At 39.4% G+C, this 27,402-nt stretch overlaps 1 protein-coding gene across 1 annotated transcript in view; it reads right to left on the bottom strand.

Moving 5' to 3' along the window:
* Positions 1-27,402, bottom strand: part of LOC122790762 (protein crumbs homolog 1-like) — a 489,172-nt gene that overhangs the window by 74,742 nt on the left and 387,028 nt on the right. The window contains exon 7 of the mRNA XM_044058372.1: positions 15,196-15,758. Within this exon, the coding sequence (XP_043914307.1) occupies positions 15,196-15,758 (563 nt within the window). The remainder of the gene's footprint in view (positions 1-15,195; positions 15,759-27,402) is intronic.

Here is a 27,402-nt window from a genome sequence, read left to right on the forward strand (position 1 = left end):
TACAGAATGTTTCAGTCATGGCCCTGGTATACCTGCCAATGTTTTGCTTACGAGTTCTGAACAAAGCTAAAAATAAGGTAGTGGGAGGCCCTCAAATATAGGACAATGTTTAAATATTACTCTTATTCACTTAAAAAGTTAATAGAACAGCAGGTTTTGCATTGCCCTACAGTTTTTGAACAATAAGAAGTGTGAGACTCTAATGTCTGGAGTTTTGACTAACTGTAATCTTCAGTGATTTACCAAAAACAGTATTTGGGACAGGGCAAAAAGATGAGGCTATATCAGGGACATTCTGCAAAATTGTGGACAATTAAAAGGTATGTGGTCAGTGACCTCAATATTATAACTAAAAATGAGTGGTTATAATTTTTAAATTCTTTAAATGTTACCAAAAAGTTGGCAAAATAATACCCATTTTCAAATTATCATCATCAATAAATGAGTCCTAGTATGTTAGCTTTGGAAAGAGGCAGCGGTGTATTACAGAGCCCTATTATGGCAATGGTGTCACTTTTGGTATATGGGAGCCATGTCTTAAAATGCAATCTTTATTTCATTACATAATACACTTCCACTTATTCACCCTTTCAATCCGATCATATTAATTTAACAAAAGTTACTTTGAGAGTTGAATTCAGTGTTAATCTCATATAGCTTAAGAGTTTGGATTGGATGTAAGGCATATCAGTTTTTTGTTTACAAAATATAAAGGAATTCTGTAGTCAGAGAGTATCTGAGATTATAGAGACTATGTTCTTTTCATTTATAGAACAAGGCATGCTCCATGAAGTAAATCAGATGCCCAGATTTATGGAGATATAAGCAGTCATGCTCTATAAGATTCTAGATGTTTCCTTATGATGAAAACATTCTGCACATCCTTTTTGTATTAACCATTGAACCACAAGTGAAATCAGCCTTATTTTCTCCCACTGTCCCATGCTGCATAATACAGCAGAATAGAGTATATTACTAGGCCTCTTAAAAGACAGCCTAACTGATTTAACTTACCCCCACCTATAAGTCTGGATTAGCTTTATCTTCTTCTAAAATTCTGTAATAAATTATATCCCAGATTATGGAACATGTAGGCATACTTGATAAATTTATAGGACTTTGAATACTGGTTTACAGAGGAACTCACATCATTTCAAGATATGTGTCAAAATCATCATGTCTTCAGCACTGAAATGTTGCAGGATGCATAAAGTGGAGTTTGTATTGTAATAGCATAATTAATAAGGCATAAAAGGTAATATTACACTTAATACATTTTAAGGTTTTCCAGACTATTATAAAAAAATAGACTACCATATCTTACAGGTTACAAAACAACATTTCTTGGAAAATTAAAACAAAAATCATACTATTCAAAGTCCCCTTCATTCATTAACACTTAGCCAGACATTTAGAGGTGACTAATTTGGAAAAACGCTGTTAAAAGGCATGCACATATGGAAACTAAGATTTTGGAGACTGATACTGGCAGTATATTGTCTCATTTTAAATCTTACTTTTAGTAGTTATATTCCTGTAAAGGTATGCATTATGCTCACAAGCTTCAGTCTTACATTCTTTAAGCATCAGTAATAGAAAAAACCTGTTTTGAGGCCAGATTAAAAAATTAGTACAACCTGTTATGATGCCAGAAGAATAACTGTGCATTAATAAAAATGTCAAATTTAGTGGATTTGATGGTATTCCATCTTAAATATATAAGAAGTTACCACTCTTTTCTATTGGATATACTTTTATCAATATTTGAGAACATGTTTATCTTATTCCTAATTAATGGTATTGCTCTGAATTATTGACTATTACCAAACCTATACAAACCCCAATTTCTGCTTTCCATCCAGATATATATTTTTGTACCTGTATCATGTCTACTTTATGCATGCACTTGTGCTGCTTTTTCTCTCTGGGCCTTTGCCATAAACGTTATTTTAACCCCAGTCAGACTTTCCAAGTCGTCAAAAATAATAAATAAATCCAATAAAATAGCACTTACAAATGTTCAGATAATTGCTAATTCAAATAATTGCGAACAGCTTAAGCATCTTATGCCAGGATGCATTCATGATGGTGAACATTTCTGCTAGTCTGTAAGAACTGGCACTTAATTAGCAGCCATAACTGTTCTATTACAGGAACAAATGGCATATTTCTTCACAGTTTTAGTGCAGATCAGCAATAAACAAAGATTTGAATAGTCTCAAAACTTCCATCTTTTGTTCTCCATCTTTGTTAAGGTAATGGAGCAAATAATTTAAATTCTTTTGGTACATCAACAAATACAGGCTTAGATTTCACCATTGTTTGCATATTCAACTGTTACTGTTTCTTTTGTGCTTTTCTACTCAGGTTCTCTGTAAAAGGGGGCTATGCTATAGGGGAGATAACCTGGTTAACACATTCTAAATAAAATAATCCACAAACTCTAAATAAATGAATGAATAAACAAACAAATGAGTGAAAAAACATTTCCTCTGAGCACTGGAAAAGGAAGACTTGACTTTTCATAACTTTCAGCTGTGCTCTTATGCCTCACTGCTGAACATTTGTTTTATTGATTAGGTGTCTCTTGCAACTCACCATGGGTGCGTGTCCAAGCTCAACAGCTATCAGTAAGTACTTTAAAAGATGAAAAGTGAATATCACTTGATATAACACACATACTCAGCAGCATAATTTTGAAACCATTTCAAAGTATTTCCTCTATAAGTTCAACCTTATCAGTTGCACAGAATATCTTAGAAATCTTCATCTGGATCAGGTTCTCAACCCTATAAGTTAAACAATTTTTGTTATTAATTATTGTTTAAAATGTGTTTGATCATTTTATGTCCCACCAGATGCACTTATTTTGAATGGTGAAGAAAAGACTTATGTAATGGGTTCAGGTGTTTTGAAGATGGCCATTGGCTCTTACCAGATCAAATTAAAAGTACATTTCAGCTAAATAATTTCAACTAGATATTTAACAGTTGCAGAGCTAGCCACCTGGTGGTATGAACATTGGCTCTAGATGATTGGCACTGTTGAACTGACACCCCTACCCCATGTGACAAAAACCTGCAAAAAGGATTGTGGATGCATGGATGGATTAAACGCTGGTTACAAATACATCCATTTTGTTAGTATACAGAAAAAAGTACACCCTCTCCTACTGTCAGACTAAACTAAAATATGTGAAATAATTTTGTGGATGATCAAAATTCACAAAAACATTTTGCAGTTATGATAGATATCTAGCCAATATTTATAATTACTTAATACATCTTGAAAAGACTTCCTTAATAAATTTAGGAAAATCAAAGTCAATAATGAGGAATCATACAGTTAGATAAAACATATATTTTCAGTTCTTCTTGTAAAATATCTTCTCCTTCCTGGGGACTTTACAAAATAGTTTCAAAAAAGGATTTGATGTCACTCCATATTCCTGAATTATAGTATGCCTACTGATGTATTAGATTTGTAGCATAGTAAATTATACTGCAATGGCTATAAAAAAATTGCATACCACTTTACAAATGAGGCGTGAAAAAGGACAAAACTATCTTGTGTGGAATCCAATTAAATATTTCAGAGTAATTCATTGTCACCACACTTATGCTTTGCTTTGTTTTCAGCCATTAAACTGCTTTCTTAATATGCTGAGAATAGAGTTTGAATTGAAGAAAACATTCCTTTCAAGTGACATCTTACCTTCTTTTTGTGGATGATCTATGTATAATTTATCTGAAAAACAATTGAAAGTGCAGCCACAAGTGTTTAAAACCATTTCACATGACATACAGATACAATTTCACCTTGACAAATGCGTGAAAGCAATGACTGTACGTCATAAAGAGTTCAGCCAGTGGTAAGCCCTAAAATAGTCCATCACTTGTAGTGACCCTTTCTGATTCAGAGACATGTTCACCCTAATGATTTTACATGGTTTGTAGGATCAATGCAGTGGTTTATTTCCATGGCCAAGCATCTTGAGGAGCAGCCATTAGCTATGTACTTTTTCCTGAAATGCCTGTTGTAAGTTATTTATGCAGCTGAGCAATTCAGAGAACTGCTCAGCTGCAAAAATTAGAAAGCCCAGCCGTGTTAATGAATATGACTGACAAGCTGCATTACCACACTGTAGTAAGTGGGGAAGATAGAGTAATAGGTAAGCTTAAGTTAGTGTCTGTGGACAGATAATTGTGGGGTATGTATGAGTGTGTGTATGTAGCAAAGTATATGCTTGTCTGCAGACATCAACTGTACAAACTTTCTCAGAATGTCCAGATTTTTGCCTCATATTTTCAGCCTTTTACTCATAAAAGTGTGTTTTTTGGAAAATCATTGCCAAATCTTTGAGGACTGAAGTCAACAAATAATGACAAACATTCAGACTTCATACCCTTCAGAAAATTCATGCTAATGCAAAACTTGTTATTCTATCAAATTTCTAAGTTTGTAAGAGCAGTATTTAAAAATTGTCCCAATTTTGGGGCTTTTGTCTCCCCAGTATTTATGACTTTGTCCAGATTTCGTGCTCTAAGAGGTTGAGAGCTTTATTATGTGTACATGTGTAAGTGAGTGTGAGTCTGCCCGGGTGGTTGCAGTATGGGGATTAGTTAGGGGGCAGGTAGAGTAGGTATGAATGGATGAGTAAAACATTATGTTCTTAGCCTGTCTTCTACTTCATTATTGTTTCAATCTTTGTAGATTTAGCTGATAAGAAGAGTACTGAATGTAATCAACTGAGAGGGCTAGGTTGATTTATGCTGAGCGAGAGTGACAGTGTGTGTGTGTGTGTGTGCGCTAAACTCCTCTACATTAATAAGCAAAGTCTGTAATATGCTTTTCTGCAAACCTTTTCAGTAACAGGAAAAACAGGCAAGGAAAAAGTCTCCTAGACAACTTCTGGTGCTTCTGAGAAGCTAAGTAATTTGGCAGGGCATTAATTTGGATCCTGTTAGTGGTGTCATTATACCCTGTCCACGCACTGGTTGTCTTGGGTGTTACAGAACACACCCACACAAATTAAACATTTTAAATCCCTATCTGTTGGAAGAGCTTGTCAGCCACAAGGGCACTTATTTAAAGAAGCTATGACTATAGTCAGGGCTAAAGCCTGCACAAGATGCAGCCTGAACTAAAAGAAGAGCTGCAAGACACTAACTCCTACCTCATGTTCTACTGAGAGAAAATAAGACAAAGCAAAAGAACATTACAAGTTGTTGAATGAGGAAGAAAGATTACTCACTTACCAAATCAGTTCTCCCAAATCAACTTGAAGCAACCTGTGATGATTTGGTGCGAGTAGATACTTCCTCGGTAGAAATAGCTGGAGGGTCAGACTAGGCTGGTGCATTACCAAGCTTACGAGAATGGTGTACCAGCCTGGTAAAGTTTTGTTTTCTTAGCACTACAGTGTCAGACCTTCCTGTTCCTGTACCCGGATCTCTAACATATTGGATCAACAATTTCCTTTCAAATAATGCAGACTTATAGTAATATTTATTGTCTTTGTTGAAATCAGCTTGGATATAAAAAAAAGTACAGTTGTGTACCTACCATAAATGTAGATGTTCGAGTGTATTCACTGTTGCAGTCATTACACTTGGGTTATCCTGCTGGCAGGCTACCCGCAGTTGGCCTGAATTCCCAAGTCCTGGTCCGGTGCCGGTTGCTGTCGCCTCTTCCCTGACGTCAAAGCGCCAGGGGTATAAAAGATGCAGCCGATGCCATTTTCTTCAGTTTTTCTTGCCCCAGATGTCAGGTGCCCCCAAAAGGATAGGCTATAAAAACATTGCTAATAAAAGCATGCACTAACATACACAAAACCTTCATCTACAAGCAAATACACCACATAGGTTGTATAGGATAGAGAAGTACAGAGAAGTCCCAGCAAAGAAGGGGGGTGGTGGGTGGGTAACCTGGACTGCAACAGTGAATACACTTGAACATCTACATTTATGGTAGGTACACAACTGTACTATGTTCATCGTGTTTCACTGTTGCAGTCATTACACGGGTTGAATCCCAAAGCTGAGGTAGGGCGGCTGGGTCTAAATAGCATTAGGAGTAGCTATAAGGCCCTGCAGAACTGCAGTGGCAAAGCCTGCTCTGGATTTAGAGTAAAGAGGTAAGTGGTAGTGCTTGGTAAAAGTGTGCACTGAAGTCCAAGTTGCAGGCTCCAAAATATCCTTGGTTCGTACTCCTCTGAGGAAGGCTGCTGAGGTGGCTGCTGCCCTGGTAGAATGTGGTCTAATGCCCTTAGGCACTGCACTGATTTGCCATGTTGTGAATAGCAGAAATGAATGCAGTATCCTATCCATTTTGAAATAGTCTGCTTTGAGATAGCCTTTCCTTGTGATCCTGCAGCATATGTCACTAAAAGCTGCTCAGTCTTTCTGAAAACTTTAGTTTTGTCCAAGTAGAAGCGTAGCTGTCTGTGTATGTCCAAAGAATGCAGAAGTCTCTCCCCTTTATTCTGTGGGTTTGGATAAAAAGTAGGCAAATGAATGGTTTGGTTAAGAGCCACCCTGGACACTACCTTAGGCATAAATGTTGGGCTTGTCCTTAGAGAAACCCTGTCCGGATGGAAGATAATAAAAGGTTCCACAGCCATTAATGCCTGTAACTCTGAGACTCTTCTTGCTGAAGTTATTGCTAGGAGCAGAGCTGTTTTCCATGATAAGAATTTAATATCAGCTGTATTGGCTGGCTCAAAAGGAGGCAGTGTGAGTTTTTCCAAGACAAAATTGAGGTCCCATGCAGGTATTGGTGCTCTCCTTGGAGGTCTTATGTTTTTGGCCCCCCTGAGGAACTGCCTAAGCAATGGATGTGAAAAAATTAGTGGTTCTGTATTGTAATCTTTGTATTGTAAGTTGACTAGTACGTAATGGAGCTTTTCTCCTCGGGCCTCTGCTGAAAATGGACATGTATCCAGCCAGACTAGCCCGGTTAACAAATGTAAAATAAATAAAATAAAAAAATAAATAATGAGCTGAAATGGCAGAGGCATGGATCTTAATTAATGAGAAGGATAGGCCTTTGTCCAGCATCTCAGTCAGATATTGTAAAATCTGAGGAATATCTGGTACAAGCGTGTCAATTCCTTGTGCCTGGTTCCAAGCACAGAATCTCTTCCATTTTTCTGCATAAGATTTCCTGGTGCTGGGCCTTCTGGCCTCCAAAATAAAATCCATAACTGCTTTAGAGAGAGGTGTATTCTGAATGGTCACACTATCTGCCATGCAGCTAGATTTAGGGTTTTGAGTTGGCTGTACAGGATCTGATTGTTTTGTTGGTTCAGCAAATGAGGAATTTGAGGCAATGTCCAGGCTGGGCCTTGAGACAAGCTCCTTAGGATTGGGTACCAGTGTTGGCGTGGCCAATCTGGGGCAATTAGTATCATTTGTGGCTTCTCTTGTCTGACCTTTAGGAGTACTTTTGGGAGGAGAGGCAGTGGAGGAAAGGCACATACTGTAAGGTTGTTCCAGCTGAATGACAAGGCATCCACTTTCCATGCTTGTTTGTGATAAGTCCTTGTGCAGAATCTCTGAAGTTGGCAGTTGTGAGGGGAGGCAAAAGATCTATGTCTGGCCATCCCCATTTCCTTGTTATCATGCTGAAGATTTGTGGATCTAGTTTCCACTCATGGGGATCCATGAGGTTTCTACTTAGTTCATCTGCCAGAGCATTTGTTTTTCCTGTTAGGAATTGTGCTTGTAGGTGTACTTGGTAGGTCAATGCTGTGTTCCACAAAATCATGGCTTGTCTGCAGAGTGGGTAGGAATGCGTGCCCCCTGCTTGTTTATGTACCACATAACTGTGGTGTTGTCCGTCTTTATCAGCAGCTGTCCTGGATGAAGTAGGTCCTTGAAGGTTGTCAGGGCATTTGATACAGCTAGCATCTCTTTTTGATTGATGTGAAGATGCCTTTGGCTTGGGGACCATGTGCCCTGAATACATTTTCCTGCCATGTGGGCTCCCCCAGGCATAATCTGACGCATCTGTTGTTAGTGTTTGCCTGGCTGTGGGTAAAGTGAATGGCTGTCCCTTGTTGTGGTGACAGGCCTGTGCCCACCATCAAAACTCCTGTTGCAGGCAGGGAATGAGTGAAATTAATGATTCCAGGCTGTGGCAATGTTGAGTCCAAACACTTTTTAGATACCATTGTAGTTTCCTCATATGCAGTCTTGCATATGGAATTAGCAGAATGCCGGAGGCCATGTAGCCCAGAGCCTGCAGAATATTTCTTGCAGATAACTGGGTCTTTGTTGCCATGCTTTCGAAGTAAGAAGTCAGTTGCCTTTGTTTGTCTGGTGTGAGATAAGCCATCTGGGCAGTTGTATTTAAGCTTGCACCCAGGAATATTATTTCTTGAGAGGGTACTAGTTTTGATTTCTTTTCGTTTACTGTGTACCCTAGGCAAATTAGTAATCTTTTTACAAATGTCAGATGCTTTAGTAGAATGTCTTTGGTCTCTGCTTGAATAAGGCAGTCGTCCGAGTAGGGTTATATTTGTATTCCTCTTTGTCTGCAAAATGCAATTACTGGTGCCAGGCATTTTGTGAAGACCCTGGGCGCAGTAGATAAGCCACAGGGCAGTGCAGAGAATTGGTAGTGCAGTGAGCCAGCTATGAATCTGAGGTATCTTCTGCAAGATTGTCTGATTGAGACATGCAGGTATGCCTCTTTGAGGTCCAAAGTTACAAGCCAAGCCTTCTTTCCCAGCATGGGCAGAAGCTGTTGCAGAGTCAACATTTTGAATTTTGGTACGTCCAAATAAGTATTTAGAATAGACAGGTCCAGAATTGGTCTCCATGCTTTGTCCTTCCTTGGTACTAAGAAAAGTCTCGAGTAAAATCCTTGTCCCTGCTCCTGGTGTGGCACTGGCTGAATGTCCCTCATGTCCATGAGAGATGTTACTTGTTTTTGTGCCTCTGCCCATTGATTGTGTAGCAGGTCTGGCATACCTTTTGCCTTTGGGAGGGTGTGAAAGTGGAACCTGTAGCCCTGACAGACTATGTTTAGGACCCATTTGTCCTGTGTGATCATGTGCCAATTTTGTGAGAAAGGTGCTAGCTTTCCCCCTAAGGGTGCTGCCAAGAGAGAAAAGCTTGGCATTGGCAGAGGGAAGTCATTGGGACTGTTTCCTATATGGCTGTGATTTATCTTCTCCGCTTTTGGAGGTGGAAACACCCCATTGTTTGGGCCTGTATGAGCCCTGGGGCTGTTGCCTGCCTCTAGGGCATCTCTATCAGCCTCTTTCTGGCCTGTCTGACACGGGAAAGGACCAATTCTTAGAAGGCCAGTTCCTGCTAAATCTGGGTGGCTGTACCTGTAAGAAATCCTTCACTGCCTGCATAGATTTAGCTTTATCCTCCATTTTCTTCAACACCTCTTCTGCCTTAACACCAAACAAAGTATCATGCTGTAATGGAGCATCCAATAATTTTGCTTTAACATGATCAGGCAGAGTCAGTTCCTTTAACCAAGCATGCCTTCTAATAACAGAACCTGTTACAGCGGCCCTGCAAGAGGGGTCTAGTGAATCATAACCACATTGCAAAGTATGTTTTCCCACTTGTTCAGCTGCATGCAATAAATCTTGCAATTCTTTGTTCTTAGAACATTCAGAATTTGTCAGCATTTTCTGTTTTAACAAAGACATTAAGTATTGCTGATATTTGAGCATATAAAACTGACAATTTAAAGCCCTTACAGCCAAGGTAGCAGAAGTGTAGACTTTTTCCCCCATCTGTCCAGTGCCCTAGAATCTCTATCTGAGGGGACAGGGTTTTTAGCAGTAGCAGCCTTGACCCCTTTGGGACCCTGAGAGATAGTTTCTGGGTCAGCAGCAGGGTTTTTATATAGAAATTTATGAGAATCTGGAACCCTGTAGTATCTGTCTGGCTTAACAGGTGCAGGAAGTAAAGAGTCAGGCGACAGGCCGGACTCTGAAAATACATCATCTACAATGTCTAAAACAGGTGGAATTGCAAGAGGTCTGTGCTGAGGTAGTAGAAGAAAGTCTCTAAGCCTTTTCTTAGAATCTGAATAATCTTGGCTCTCCCAGTGGAAATGCTCCGTCATGGTATGCAGGGTTTCCCCAAATGAGTAATCCTCAGGAGGAGAAGCTGAAGGAATAGATTATTTAGCATCAGAATTCCTCATAGGGAGGAATAGAATATCCCTGTTCTGAAGAGGAGTCAAAGGAAATGGAAACCTGATCAGAGGAATCATATTCAGTATCTTGCCTAGGCCTCTTATCAGGAGGGGGATGGGAACCCCTGATCAAAGTAATTAGGTCTTCGGCCATTTTGAGCATCTGTTTCTTAGGCATAGAAGTCTGTCCTTGTTTCCTTGTCTTTAAAACTGTTTTAGACTTTGTCTTGGATGCTGAAGTAGGCTTGATATAAAGCTGTGTATGTCTGAAAACACCCTCAGAAGCCGATGCCTGCTCAGTGGCTCCGGACCCATTTGAGGGATTAGTTTCCGAAGGGCCAATACCTTGAGTATTCAGAGGCCTAGTTGTCTCCACATGGGAGTCGGAGGCGGCCTGTGGCTCTGAGGTAATGGGTGTCAGGGGCTGCAAAAGCGCCTCACTGAGCACCAGCGAACCGGCGACTGGCCTAGAAGAGGCTTCGTCATCAGTTTTGGACCTCGGATGCCTGTCCTTTTCTTTCTCCTTGCGCTTTTTATGAATTCCGGTCGTCGGTTGCTCCGATGGCATTATATAGTTAAACCTTCGGCCAAAGTAATGAAAAGCAAAATCGTACCGACGCTTAATAGTGCGTTGGTTAAATCTAGCACAAAACCGACAACTAGCAACATCGTGGTCAGGGCCTAGACAAGGAATACAGTAAGAATGAAAATCCTTATGAGGTATTTGCTTCCCACAAGAAATACAATTATTAACTTTTTCTGACATCAGTCTGGAGTAAGAAAAAAGGGGTACTTAGCTTTATAGAAGACTTCGGATCTGAAATTCAATTTCGAAAATCTCAGGAGTCGGCCGACTGGCACTTGTGAACTGCTTTTGCTTCGGGCACCGCGCGGCAAGAAAGACTGAAGAAAATGGCGTCGGCTGCATCTTTTATACCCCTGGCACTTTGACGTCAGGGAAGAGGCGACAGCAACCGACGCCAGACCAGGACTTTGGAATTCAGGCCGACTGTGGGTAGCCTGCCTGCAGGATAACCCAAGTCTAATGACTGCAACAGTGAAACACAATGAACATCAGCAAAACAGCAGTCTTGTCAGACAGCTAAGCAAATGTACAATTCAGACTGTGAAAAACCTCATGAAAAAAACAAAATCATAGGATTAAGTCTGCCTACGTAAGCTTTACTGGAACACTAAAATACTGCCTTGCAAGGTACATGTCTTTTAATCAGTTCAATTATTGACTTTTTGGAGATGCGTTTCTCAGACTTCATACTTCAGTTTGAAAACCTTACTTCATTAAAGGGAAATTGAAAGAGAATAAGACTAGAGAAACATCCCTTTATTTCTGAGAAAAAAAGGAAAGGGTTAAAGTAATATGTTCTCACAGTGCAGTAGACGGAAGGAGTGTTTGTGAAACTAAGTCACCCCCCCACCAGAGAAATGGTTTTCAAACTAAACATGCTTTACTAGGAGTAAGTTTGTGAAGCCTCCAAATATAGTCATTGAAGTGTCCAGAGAAAGAGTGTGTTCCACAGAGTTTCAATGAGGTGTCCCAAAAATAAGTTCAAAGGCAGCAGAAGGAGATGAGAAAAGTTCTCATCTAATCCCAGAGCATGCTGATCTTCTGTCTGATGGAGACTTACCTAAACCAGTTCTTTATAAACTGGTATCAGAAGTGCAGACCACAGACTTTCTCAAATATTGTAGGTTTAGATTACCCAGGGAGCTTCAAGGGCTAAAAATGATTGCATTTCAAATGTATTTATTGAATTTGCTGGTAGTAGTATCGTAATAGAGTGATATGTTTTTTGTGTAAAACACATCTAAAGTATTTTAAAAATGTCTCTGCATGCAAAGATCTAGAAAATCTGATTGTCCATAATATAAGATATATGAGAAAGAACTAATTAACCAAAGAATTTTGCTCCAAAAAAGAAAGATTTGAGTGGGCACTAATAGAATTAACATTAATGGTAGGAAATATAATACATATGAAATGAACAAAGGTCGATTTTACCTATCTATCTATCTATCTATCTATCTATCTATCTATCTATCTATCTATCTATCTATCTATCTCACTAATGTTGTAAGTAATGTAAATACATTTTAGAGGGGGCTAGTTTAATGGTAATGAGTTGCGTCAAGGAACTCAGCATTGACTAATATTATGATTTATCAGTAGTGGAGTGGTTATTTAATGAGATGTGGATCCAGTGAGGCATTTCATACTGGGAAGACATAAAGAACCTTAAAGAAAAGGATTTATAAACATTACTATATAAATAAGGAACATACAAACAATACAAGTTTCATTAAATTGTCCAAATTCCAAAGCATTTTATTTTGCAGTGTTAGAAAATATTCCATAAAATGTTGTATAATTAAGGACTGAATAAAAGGATTTAATTTGGCAGCTCATGTTAAATGTTTCCACTCTGCCTGGGCTTAATTGAACTATTTCAATAAGCAGTGTTCTCACAGCAAGAGGTTCTCTCATTCGATTCTTGGCTAGAGCGCCTTCTGTGTGGAGTCTGCATGTCCTCCCCGTGGTCGAGTGACAGTCTAAAGACATGTGGGTAGGTGCATGTGCGAATGGGTTTGCCTTCTTTGAGGGTTGGATGTTGGGCTGTCAACTTGGCACTGTAAAAATCCACTGCCAATTATCAGCGGACCGGAGTTCTGCTGTGGGGACCCCTAACCGGGAAAAGCTGAAAGACTGTTTTTAGTGTTTTGTAATTACAGGCAGCAAAACTGTGATAGTACTTTCAAGAGTCTTTTACCAGAAGGACTTTGAAAAGCAGTTTCAAAAACATTTCCAACTGTATTTCAAAAGAATTTTGAAAAGCTTCTTAAACAACCATGTTGTAAAATGATTGTGTTTTAGGTACATAATGTAACATAGGGATGATTTAATTAAAAACATCTTTATTTGTTTTATAAAGAGTTAATACATCAGGTCATTGTGTGTGTGACTCTGGTTGAGCTTATTTAAACAGTGTGCTTTTCATGGTGACTTGTTCTGAGGAAGACCGTTTTATGTTTGGAAAAAAGTACTAAAATTAAATGTATTGTGGTGGAAATTTTTCAGTAGTTTCTTTCTTGTGGCTCAAAATTCTTTAGTTAATTGGATATTTTATATGCCTTTTTTATTCTTGTTGGCTATAAATATCAGAAAGAAAATAGATGCCTTGCTCTTAAATGCTCTATCTATTGTATATATAAATCTGTCTAAACAGACTGGGAAAGTTTAATTTTTGCTATGGAGATGCAATAAGTGTGTATTGCTTTAAGAGATTTGGCAGCTCTAGCATAGGTAAGAGTTCAGAATGTACATCATTTGGTTTGGTATCCTATATCTAATGTGCAGTTTTAAAGTAAATGCCAATGAAGTTTGCTTTATGCAGCTTATATCCATCTCACTGTATTAGCTATTCAGAATATCAGATTTCTAATTTGGCTGATAACCTACTTGTTTCTGAACAACTGGGTGACACAATCTGGCTGACAAAGCAAAAGTGCTGGGGGACACAGTGGCTGAAATACAACTCTTCTGTATTGGTTGACAGAAGTAACTGGATAGTAGGGGAGATAGCAGAGTGCAGTTACAGTATAAATCCAGTGGGGCATGGCTAACGGATGAGTGAGGCATCACGGGGGGGGGGGTCGAATTTAACAAGGACCAAAATGATGTACCACTGCAAAAATAGCAGTGCTTGGGGTGCGTTAAGAAGAGGTGTGGTTAACTATACTGGAATATTAGGGTGTATTGTGTATTACTTGTACTACATTTTATAGTGATTGCAACAACTTGTACGACTTTAAGGATCCATGAGTTTACCTCTGCTGCCCAGGAGTAAAATGACATTCCTTTATCATCAACTATCTTCTGTTCCTTTGATAGTAGGAACTCTACACCATCTAGCTTTCCTCTTGTCAATAGCTAGTCTGCCAGTGTACTTCTGCTGCTGTGAACCAGTACAGTAGGGATGCATGTCATCAGTTGAGTCTGTCAGTACATTACCAGCCAGTTGTCTGCCAACCACAAGTTTGTCATCCAAGCACTAGAAATCCGTAAATGGTAATGATGACAGAAGCGGTATCAATTTTGTTTAAAGATTATGTTGTTCTTTTTGTGTTGTCTGACAATGACCTCTAATAGGCACCTGAGCAATTCACTGTTGATTAGGAAACAGACGGGAAGAGAATCAGTACCACCAAATCTAGGATTTCAGTACCCTTCTGAAAAATAGTGTGCTGCTATCTTCAGTTAGAGAGTAAACCACTATCCATAGTGAAGGAGGTTAGATACTTGTAGGTCTTGTTCATGAGTAATGATATGGGATTAACACACAGAATGGGCAGCAGTCATTGTGGCAAAGTCAAAGCAGACCTAATGAACAAAGATCATAGTTCAGTGGTCAGTCTGTGCGTTTATTCTCAGCTGCAGTGATTAATGGCCAAATAATGGACTGACAGGTTAAAGCAAAGTACAGTAGGTTTCTCTGCTCCTTAATGTAGTGAAGAGTTTTGTGATCTTGGATGCCTCAGATTAATAATATTCTTCCTTTGACTGACAGGAGCCATATGAGGTGGTTCAGGAAACTTCAGATGCTCCCAGTGAAAATTTTCCAGGCAAAGCCCTCAGGAGGGGGCATTAAGAAAGATGCAGATCACAGTAGGGGGATTATATTTCTCACTGGCCTGGAGAACTTGAGTAACCCGCAGATGGACTAGAATCTGTAGCTGGAGAAAGGGAAGTTTGGTCTACTCTGCTTAGTATGCTGCAGCTGTGGGCATCACCTGGAGAAGATTAATGAAAGCGAAGTGAAATCTATAACAGTTGGGAAGGCAATAAACAGTAAACAATATGTAGTGCATGACATGATTACTGATGGTCTGAGCATCTCAATAGATAGAAGAAAAGTAATAAGAATGCATTTATTTTAACAGCACATACTACACAAACAAGATACAACAAATAGGAAGAAGTTTGTCAAGTCAGTAAGGTAGAAGCATACTTACAGCACATGTGTCATCACTGATGCAGCTTGGTTTCACCCCAGTAATATTAAGCAAGGAGTACGATTCATGTGGCATGCTGTAGTTCTCATCTTTGAAAGGAAAGAGTACCATGCGGTGATTGTTCACCCTTACATCTTGAAGACAGCCCTTAAAGAATCCTCCATGCATATCATCTTCAAATTCATGGGGAAGGCCACCCATGTATATAATATCTCCAGCCATAATACTGTCAGCGATCACACTGTTGGTTGTGTTTGTCTCTTTTAAAGGACCAAAATGAACCAGTCCATGAAAGACTGATATCTGTATAAAGTGTTTCAGGCCATCAGCCACATACATGGCGGAATTTGTAAAATCCGAATGAGTTTTGGAACAAATGGTGCCATTATGTAGATACACTGACATAAAGGATGTGGTCATGTTCCGGATCTGGAGGACTAGCCCATCAGGTTTGAGGGTACGGATAAAAAATGAAACAGTAAACTCTGATCCTGGGTTGTTGGTAATATGGAAAGAAGCAAAACCTGTTGAGTTCTCATTGCTGAATGTTCCTGGTAAGTATTCTAGGTGAAAAAAAAAAAAGATTGACCTTTGTCAAGTAGCATTGTTTCATAATTCAAAAAACAATAAGCATATTTGGTCAAACTACCCAACTGTCAAAACAGCTCATAGCAGTTGTCTGTTTTTTTTCATCTTCTTTTTATACCATATGTCATGCTTAAGTGGGTCAGCATGACAGGAAATATAGAATTAAGTAGAATATGCAACATGCACAAAACATGTTAGGATCTTTTTTATTTTGATGTTTGCAACATCTCAAATGCTGTTCAAAAACTATGTATACGACAAGTTGCATTTTAAACAGTTTAGCATGGAAGGTTACTACTGTGTAGTTAACAACAATACATTTTGATATAATGTTGTGAAGAAGAGATTATCTTGAAGCATCTGTATGTTTTGGGTCCAAAAATGTCATGTTTTGATAAGTTTGTAGTTTAAATTCTAATCTGTTTCATTACCTTACAATTCTCTTTACTATCTTTATACTAAGATCTGAAATATGATAACAGTGATTTGTTGTGAATAGAACACATTCTGCAGATCTGGGCTAATTGTTCTTATACAATATATGAGTATAATATAGTAAGTCTTTAAACTAAATCAAGCAGCAGTAAAGGAAATTGTGCCTGGTATACTTCATTAACTGGTAAATGCCAACAGCTCTGTGAATGAATAGCTACTGGCCCATCAGCATCAATGCTGTGGTATTGGACATGGAATCTGAACAGCAGTGAACTGTTGTGTCAGTGACTGAGTTTTCAGCATCATTGTTCTAAATGTGAAACAATCAAACCGATAATATATCAAAAATTCCTTAATGGATTTACAGTATTATAACCAGCTATAACAGTGTAAGAATTACTTGAACCTATCTAAACTTTGCCTCAGTGAAAATGTCTTGCAGTTACACCTGACTATAAAATGAACTATCAGAAGTGCATTGGAATCACTGTTAAAGACTTTCATTAAAAATGGTTACTTTTTACAGAGAAAACTATGATTTACTGTCAGAATCACGAAGCTGAGATTACTAGATGTGCTTGTGGTTTGTAGCATCGAGACAGTTATATACCACTTTTGCTCTTGAGAATATAAAAAGATCAGTACTTCACAAAATGTTGACCAAATACAAAAGTGCAAAGTTTAAAGTATGCCAACAAACAACTATCATTGTGATGTACTAAAATGGATGATACTGATAACTCTAGAAATGAGAATTACCTATCTGCAACTAACATTTGTCCATGAATTACTATATATTGAGCCTAGCCCAACACTAAAACAAATAGTTATGGTAGCATATGACATCTATTGACTGCAATCCGATCATGTAAATGTCAGTAGCTCTAACTCTAAATTAGGAGACTGAGTCTGTAGCATCTAAGTCCTTAACAAAATTCAAAACTCTGGTCAGAGACCACGTGACCACCACCACCAGCTGTTTGCTTTACATAGTAGCCACATATTTTGTCACATAACTCATAACAGGAACTGCAACACCTCTTCCTCACCTAAGGGCTAAACTCTTAGTCGTCGCGTAACAACTTAAGTTTTCTGATATTTCAATGTATGTCTCTGTTGTCATAAATTTGTAATGACTGTGCTACCATGTATTATTTCTTAAATGTATTGTTTTAGTTCCCCTTCTCCTCCCTCAATTTCCTTGCATACTTCTGTTTATGTATACAGCTCTTTATCACCAATTCTGTTACTATACCTAAGCATACAGTTCTCCATTACATCCTCTCCCAAACCACTTAAACCAGTTACTTCCATTTGAATAAACAGCTCGCTATTAGTATTAATTGGCAGTTACTGTTACTATTAGTACTAATTTATTTATGCATATTAAATTTACTTTACATCCCATTCATCTCATACCAGCTTTAATCTCTAATTTATCTAAATTCCACTTCTAACTCATACCTGTAATGGATGGTATAAATATTTCAGATCACATGCTGAATGTTGTCAAAACTTATCTGAGTTAAAATGTATAACTTACTCCCCCATAACAGGTAACTGCTCTGAAAATTGGAAATGGGTCTATTTCACATGGTTGTGAAATTTATCACTCCTTCTCTAAAATGAAAATGCATAATGTTCATACTTTTCATAGCAAAAAATTGCGCTGAACAATAGAAATAAACCCATTTTAATTATTTGTGACAATCACTGCTCTAATTTGAAATATAGGTGTAAAAACTTTTAAATAAATTTATTATGATTTCATTTTTGGTGTCCAAATTTACTGAAACATACCTAACCACCAGAGACCTCTCAAACACAAATACTTCCTCTGCAGAACTCAATAGACATAATAGCTCACACACCAGTATCTCACCTGTCAAGCCCCTAAGGCAAAACACAAAACCAAACATATTAGTCATAGGTGATTCCATCGTGAGACACACAGATGTCCCTCTCACCAGGATCGAGAAGGAAAAAGTCATGGTCAGCTGTCTGTCAGGTGCTAGGATCCACCATATGACACATGCACTCAAGTCTCTCAACAACAGGTACTGTTATGACTCCATCATGGTTCACGTTGGTGTGAATGACTTGAGATGCACCTCTCTGGACTATATGAACAGACATGACAGCTTTCGGACTGTGTGTCTCAGGCAGGTATGTCCCTAGCCTTAAGTAGCATTTTACCTTCACCTAGGATGATGCCTCAATGCAAACAGAAAATGATTGTCTTCAATAATTGGATTAGTTTCTGATATCATTCTAAGGGGATCCAGTATCTGTCAGCCCGGGATGACATGATCGACAGACCCTGATGCCTTTCCAGGGATCGTGTTCATCTGTCACCCCTGCGATTTTGGTTACTGGCTAAGGCTCTTGCCACCCCATACCTCTCAGAATGTCCAGATTTGCCCCTCATATTTTGGTCTATTTTTCATAAATTTGTGGTTTTCTGTTAAATTAGTGGCAAATCATTAAAGATTGAAGTTAGAAAATAATGACTGACATTTGAATTTCAGACTTCATACCATTCAGAAAATTAATGCTAATGTAAAACCTGTTGTTCTATCAACTTTCTAAGTTTGTAAGAGCAATATTTAAAAATTGTCCCTATTTTTGGGCCTTTGTCCCAGTTTAATTTATGGTTTTGTCCAGATGTCTTGCTCTAAGAGGTTGAGAGGTATGTGCCACCCCCATAGTGCCTTTTTTAGGCAGAGTCTCAAGGACAAAATTCCTGATGTAAAAACTTCATATAAAAACAACTTCAAGGTTATGCTGCTAAATGCTGAGTCTTAAAAGGAAACCACACTCACTGGAAGCAGTACTCACCTTGGAAGACGCAGACATTTGTGCGGCTATGGAGACCTGGTTCAAGGCTGTGGAGAGCACCAGAGTCATTCCAGGATACACCTCCTTCCACACATTCAGACCACAAATTGAAGGCATGAAAACTAAAGGAGGTGGTGTTTCAATATTCATTAAAGATAAATGCACCTCCAGATTGGTTAAACAGTATGATTCCTTGGAGATACTTCAGGTGCAATTAACTGTTGGTAGGACACCTATTCAAGTCATTGCCAGCTACAGGACCCCTTCCTGAATCAGGAGACCCACTCTGCCTATTTGGATCTACTAAAGTCTATCAGGATACATCCAAACACCATGTTTTTTTGCGATTTAACTACCCATCCATTGTCTGAGTAAACTACTTGTGCTCAAACTCACTTGCCCAAAGGTTCCTTGACTTTGTTAACTCCATTGCCCTCAAGAAGGGGTGCCAACATCCTGGATCTGGTGCTTACCAATATGGGGGACCACTGTAGCACCCCCACTGTGAGGTCTTCCCTGGTGAGATCTGACCACTAATCAGTCTCATTCAAGGTAACTGTCACACCTGACCCCCCCCCCTTACCCCAGCAGCAACTAAAAAAAACTTCTCCAAAGCAGATTATAACCTCTTATGGGATGGTTGCGCCTCCCCCCTCAGATGGAAATGACAACTATGCAGAGTTCTACACCAATGCTTTATACAAACACCTGTATACCTGCATTGATTCAGCCATACCTGATAGGACCAAAACAAACTCCTCAAGAAAGAGCAAACCTGCCTGGTGGGCAACTGCCATTAACAGACTTTAAAATAAGAGGAAAAAATTGCTGTCTAAGAGTAACAGGGAGTGAGCCCTAAACTGGAACCACTCCCTCCTCAACTTAAACAAGCAAATAAGCCTTCTTGTGAAGTCCTGCAAAGTAAACTACAAATCCAGATTAGCTTCCTCAACTAAGGACAAACATAAGGTGCTCTTTAGTTACATCCGTAACCTAAAAGGAAAGGTCCAGAGTTGTGCAAAACTGGTAGTTAATGATACCACATATACTGAGCCTGTAGACAAAGCTAACCTGTTAGCTGACAGGTTGTATAAAGACTTCACTCCCCTATCCCCACCACATGTTTCCCATGATAGTCCTACCACCTGTCCCCTACCTTGTATCTGTAAAGAGCTGGTCGCAAATGCCCTCTCTAAGGCCAAAAACACAGCATCTATGGGACCTGATAACATACTTGGCTGTGTCCTGCATGGGTTCCAACCAGAATTAGCAACACCATTGGGTATTCTTTTCAATCACAGTCTAAGCATTGGCTTCATCCCAGCTGAATTTAAATGGCCATCGTTATCCCCTTGCACAAAGGTGATGCTTCCACTGACCCTGGGAGCTATAGACCTATTAGTTTGACTGGCCTTATCTGCAAGGCCATGGAGCAAATCATCATGGAATTTATTAAAAAAGATATATCTAGTCTCCAAACACTTGACCCTACTTGGTTAGGATTTGTCGAAGGGAGATCATGCCTGTTAAATCTGGTGGACTTCTTCAAGATGGTCACCAAGGCCCTGGATAAGAGGAAATCTGTGCATATAGTCTACCGAGACTTAGCGAAGGCTTTTGACATTATCCCCCACTCAGGCATCATTAACAAACTCATCCAGCTAAGTATCAGCCCTTATATTGTTAGATGGGTTGCTCATTGGCTCACTGATAGAACCCATATAGTCAATAATAGGGGAATCGACCTTCAACAATAGACCTGTAACCAGTGGTGTTCCACAAGGATCAGTCCTAGGACCTATACTGTTTGGAATCTATTTCTCCAAAGTAAAAGCAAAAACTAAAGGTCTGTGGCTGGCAAAGTTTGCTGATGACTGCAAACTGGGAGTGGTCATAGAATCTCCAAATGACGTCAACATCCTACAACAGGGTCTTATTCATAGAAATGATCAGTGCCAAATTCATGGCCTTAATCTTAATACAGAAAAAGGTATAACAGCGATGTCCCTGCTAACTAAAACATCAATAGCAACACCTTAAATCTGCACTCAGTGGTGAGACACCTGGGCACACAGGTTGACAGCAACCTTACCTTTGATCACCATGTCTCCACAGTGGTAAGACACTATATTTCTCATCTCATAAATGAGTGCATTGCCTCCAGAAAAAAGAAGTTATAACTTCCCTCTTCTCTTCCCTCATCAGGCCAATAATTGAGTATGATGCCATTTTTGGTATGTACCTTTCCAAGCACCTACAGCAATTGGAGAAACCACAAAGGTTCCTCACAAGGAAAATTTAGGGTCTTCAGCATCTGTCCTATGTGGATTGTCTGAAATCAGTCATTTTAGTCTGTTTCATACAGACTACTCAGAGGCAATCTCTGCCTTGCATATAAGGCAATCTCTGACCCTGTTTTATTGGAAATGCTGTAAATCTGCAAGTCAAATGGTACACAGGTTACTCGCTCTAAAGACCTTAACCTGGTATGTGACATTAATAGAACCTGCTGGAGGGACAGATTTGTCTCCCAGAGGTTACCACACCTTTGGAACAGACTCCCACTTTGTGTCAAACAGAGCACCTCCTGAGCCCTCTTTAAATGCAATCTGGATGATTGGATGGGTAACTAAAAATTCACCCTGGGGGATCCACCTGTATCCCTCTTGGATAGGGGCAATAGGTGCTGATCGTGAAAATAAGGGCAGAACTTGGCTAGGTTTAAAAGGGCCCTAGGGCCATTAGCCTAGTAACTTCCTATGATCCTATGCATTAGGATAACTGTATACTTGTATTTCATATATAGCTTCTAATACTGTTGTGATGGTAATTAGTAGAATTGTAGAAACTAATTATGAGTGCCTGTGTTTCTAGTGATTATCAAAATATAAATAAATACAAATGATGCTACATTGGTCCTGTCTTCTTTATCATACGTTTCCCTAGTTTTACATTTGGCTATTTCTGCAGGATCAACTAATGTTTCTGGGCATTAACTATTCCTTCATATTTGCACTGATAATTGCAATATTATGTTAAATATGAGTTATTGGCCATTATTAGATTAATATTTACATGAACAAAGCACAAATGCCTGTAATATAAGTGAATAGTAGAAATATACAGACAGTAAGCATTACTCACATACTTATTTACATAAATCATCAGCATTTCTGTCAGTGTCACTACACTAAGAAACACAAACAGAATTGCTTGCCCTGATATGAAGGCTCATAACGAGACCAAAAAATTATTGTTGGTAGTACCTGTTGAGCTTGAATAGTTATAAATGTTTTTAAAAAATACGTTAACTATGTTTATTGTAACTTATAAAGTCCTTTTCCAGTTTAGTACTTGGGATCTAATGAATGAAGCCATCATTTTTGCTGAAAAGTTTTGCTGTTTATACTTTTTATGATTACTTATGGTTCTAGAGATACAAACATTTGCTTATACTACAAATGTATGACTTAATTTTATCAATAAGTTGAGCAAATAGCTATCTGAAGTTAGAGTGAGATTGTTACCTTCAAAAGCTTCAATGAAATTAAGGAGTTAACTTATTCCTCATCTGTAACAGTCTAAGGACCTCTCACTAGCACCTGCTTTTACTGCTGTTCTGACTTCCATGGTACTAATTAGAAGGCTGTGCTCTTGTAAATTCCTATAATATACCATTATTATTTGTCACTTTCAATAATATAAAATGCCTACATTTTGAGTATCTAGGAATCTTAAGTCTGTCTCTGATTTATGGCGTATCCTCACTCTCAGCAGTGGAATAAAAGAAAACCGTCTATCATTCCATAGTTTAGCCCTACTGTATCAGTCAGCCTTCACACTGGTGGCCTGTTTTCCAGGATCCCCAGTCTGATAAGTGCCAGACACATAGCTCCCTCGTTATGTACCCAGAATGATTATAGGCAAGGACTTCTTGAAGACAGCTTTGAATACATCCTTCCTCTCCCACACACACACTTTTGTGCTGTTTAATCCTCCAGTTTTGCTGCAATCTGAATTCCATTAAGTGCAGCTGCTATGGTTAGCTTTCTTTCAGAGAAACACCTACAAAACAAACACAGGAAACAAGCAACAGGGACTAGGAGGGAGAAATTTGTTTTTTCTGTGTGTGACATCTTGGCCATTGTGGGAATACTGAGAGCTATAAAAACTGTTCACACCATCCATCCTGTCAGCCTCAGCTTACATTTCTTGTTTTTTTTTAATAATAATTCAGAAATAAATAAAAAAAATCATCCAGTCATCTAGTTTATATTTAAAAGTAGGTAGTAAGGCTGACTAAGTCACACTGATTGGGAGCTACTGAGTCATAAAACGACCCCCTCTATCTTGTTTTATTTACCAACTGGTGAAGACTTAGGTCTCTACTTGCAGTATTTGTGGAGTTATTGGACTTGTGGAGAAAAAATATTTCCAGGACACCTGGGTCTCTAATGGTGGGGTAACCAAGATAGAGATCTCCCCTTGAAAGTCTATAGGACATTGAAAAAAGGGATACTGCTTCCAGCCTCTCTTGGTAGCTCGGGGCCTTTAGGCCTATATATTTCTGATTAAGAGCCCTTGGTGCCTTTCTAATTGTTTGATACATTGAGTGACATACATCTCAAAAGGGGCACTGTACTCAGTAACTGGCCTGTTCAATGATAAGTGATCACCTCTTTAGTCCTGGATGATGTTTCTTAGTTAGCTGGGTTACATGAAATAATTTCCTGACAACCATTGTTACATAATGGTCAAGAGAGAGGGAGCTATCAACCCAATTACCAAGGCCCTCAGCTACATTTCCATTTTGTAGAGATCTGCTGTCTAGACAGTATAATGAGAGGAGTTGTTGTCTACCTAAAGTGATGATATTGCACTTTTTACCGTTTTGAGCTCATTTTAGTGACTCAGGAGTTTACAAGTGCAAGTCCATTCTGGAGATCTTGGGTGTCACAGGATAACTTAACTCCACAGCTTGCAATCTTCTGCAAACTTTGTTAGCCTAAAGTCATGGTTCTCTGCTTAGACACCTGAGAAGTAAAAGTAAATGGAGAGCAATGAGATTTAAGGTGGTAGTGCCTGAGTTATTGAGGTATTTACCAATTTGGTTTCAGTGATGGCCATGTCTAAAAGTAAGGGCTTCTTCCTAGAATAACCTTTCCATAACAATGAATTTACAATTACCTGTGGCTGTGGATTTTAAGAGTTTTGATCAAGTTGTGACTTTGCATTTAACAAGTCAAAAATTAAAATACATATCCACTTAATAGAAATAACAAATGGTTGGGTTCATAGGTAGGTACTAGGCTATCTGCCCAAAGACATTTATAAGCCTAGCCAGAATGTGTTTGGCTTTCGCCACCCCCTTAGATTAATTCCCTGTACCTCTGTCCAGATAATTAAAAAATAAAATTAATATGGATACAATTTTGCTGATTTCTTTGCACTTGTGGTGTAGCAACAACTTTTTTGTTAGTCATTCCTATGCAATTATATGCATTCTGTTGATAGGTTGGAATGAATATTAGCAAACTATGCAGATGGTCTAAGGAATGTAATGCAATAAATGTTGTAATGAGATAAATACATTAAATGCAAATTGATGCAACTGAGGGTGTCTAACAGGAACACAATGATACATAATAAGGGTTACACTTATGGAGAAAGTATCTGCAGAAAAAAATATCTGGATATGATCTCAACAAGTGCTACATCATTTGTGAAACAGAGTACAAATATTTAGTTTGATTATTTGATGAGTGCTCACAACTTGCCTGGGAGAAATCCTACAAAAATTGCTAAGACTGACACCCCCTCCCCATGCTTACTTCCATTACCATGGTACTTGGAGTCACCAACTTTGAAAGCACTAGTAGGTTCTTAGTCTACCAGCATTTACCCACAAATAATCCCAGCATGTAGTATTTCTCCCTTATGTGATACTTGAAAAATGAAGGCTTAACTCGGTTAAATAAAACTACAATGAATCCAGTTTTACATACCTCTCATGTAAAACTTCTCGGTTCTAGAGAGGTTTCATACGAAGTACATCTTATATCCCAGGCAGACAGCCAAAATGTTCTAAAGCTCAGTTGTACTGACATATTAGAGATGTCATAACCAAACACTTGGACATGGGATCCATACAGGTTCATAGGTTCATACTAGGCTATCTGCCCTAGGGCATCTACAAGCCTAGCCAGAGTGTGTTTGGCTTTCGCCACCCATTTTAAATAAATTTTTCTATGCCCTTTTTCGAGGTTAGTATACTGTGCCTCTGTCTAACAGTGACACAGAAGTGATACCCGGGGTAAACTTACTATCTCCCATCCACTCATCAAGATTCCTCTTGAAGAGAGTCAATGAGGGACTCTGCCTAACCTGGACTGGGATTTTATTCCAGAGTGAAGGGAGCCTCTGGGTTATGAATCTGTCCCTCCAGCATGTCCTATTTATTTCAGTGCTGAGGTTCAAGTCTCTCGAGCACATAGCTCGATGGGATTTGGATTTTCTGAGGTGCAGCATGTCAATTAATTCCGGGTTGGACATGGTTTTATACGTTAGGCACAGATCGCCTCTGAGCAGGCAGTATGCCACTGAGTAGAGCTGGAGTTTCTTTAATCGGGCAGCATATGGCATCTGTTTGAGCCCTTTGATCCTCTTGGTGAGGTACTTTTGGGGTCTTTCCAGTTGCTGCAGGTGTCTGGTAAGGTAAATCCCAAAAGGGGCATTGTACTCAATTATGGGCCTGATGAGGGATGAGTAAAGAGGCACGATGACCTCCCCTGATCTAGATGTGAATCCCTTCATGATTAGGTGGGCTATATAAAATGTTTTTCTAACCACTTTGGCCACGTGGTTGTCAAATGAGAGATTGCTATCAACTTGGGTCCCCAGGTCCCTAATTACTTCTTCTGTACTTAATGGATTACCACCTATGTGGTAATTTGTGGGCACTTTGTTTTTGCCAAAGGGGATGACTACACACTTTTTTGGCGTTTAGCTTGAGGCCATGGCTCTGGCACCAGTTGTCTGTTTCTATGAGGCCCTTTTGGAGGATGCTTGTGTTGGCTGGAGAGTCGATTATGGCGCCCAGTTTGCAGTCATCTGCGGACTTGGTCAGCCACAGTCCTTCCATGCTGGCCTGTACCTCCGAGAAATATATACCGAACAAGAGAGGTCCCAGGACTGAGCCTTGTGGGACGCCACTTGTAACTGGTTTGTAGTCTGACATGGCTCCAGCAATTCTAACCATGTTTGCAACCCATCTAGTGACATAGGGGTTTATATTTAAGCTGGTGAGCTTATCTATAATGCCCGAGTGGGGTATTGTATCGAAGGCTTTTGCAAGGTCCAGGTAGGCTGTGTGGACCACCTTCCACTCGTCAATGGCCTTGGTGACTGTTTCAAAGAAATCGACCAGGTTTAAGAGGCAGGATCTGCCCTTAACAAAGCCGAACTGGGTAGGATCCAGTGTCTGTAGGTCCCCAATATCTTTATTTATGAGGTCCATGATGATCCTTTCCATAGCTTTGCTGACCAAGCTAGTCAGGCTTATGGGACGATAGTTTCCAGGATCCATTGAGGCACCACCTTTGTGGAGAGGGACCACTGTTGCTGTACGCCACTCTTTGGGTACATATCCTGTAGTAAGGCTGAGATTGAACAGTAGTTTTATGTTTGGGTTTAGCTCTTCTTGGAGTTCATGTAGGACGCAGCCCGGGACACCGTCTGGTCCCATTGATGCTGTGTTTTTTGCGTTGGAGAGGGCAGCTCTTACCTGAGCATCTGAGATGTCAGGGGGGCAGCACTCTGCTGGGATAGATATTTGCCCTTTTGGTGGGGGGGGGAGAAGTTTGCGCTGAACCTGTCAGCTAGGATGTTGGCAATGTCTGTGGGTTCGATGTATTTTTTGTCATTTTGGACTAATTCTGAGCATATCTGGGAATTCCCACCCAGGTTCCTAACATAACTAAAGAAAGCCTTGTGATTATCCTTAGTGTCCTGTGCAGTTTTTCTCTCGAAGCTGGCCTTAGACGATAATACTGATCAGAGATGCCTTCCCTTTTTGGGATTTTGCTCTATCATGTAGTAGCTTCCTCCTTCTATTGTATAGTTTGTTTATGGCTGGGGTCCACCAGACAGGATGTCTGCCTTTGGAGGATTGGGTCTTGGTTTTATTTGGGATTGCATGATCCATGCATTCCTGAAGGTATTCATAGAATGCATTTATAAAGGATTCTGTGGTCTGGGCCGTATTTTCCACAGGCTCAGGGGCTTTGAAGGATTCCACCTCGGTTTTGAGGAGTATGAAATTTGCTTTAGAGAAGTTTTTCACTGTGG

This window comes from Protopterus annectens, chromosome 16.part0, assembly GCF_019279795.1.
Source record: "Protopterus annectens isolate FY-2018-M chromosome 16.part0, PAN1.0, whole genome shotgun sequence".
NCBI classification, from domain to species: domain Eukaryota; kingdom Metazoa; phylum Chordata; order Ceratodontiformes; family Protopteridae; genus Protopterus; species Protopterus annectens.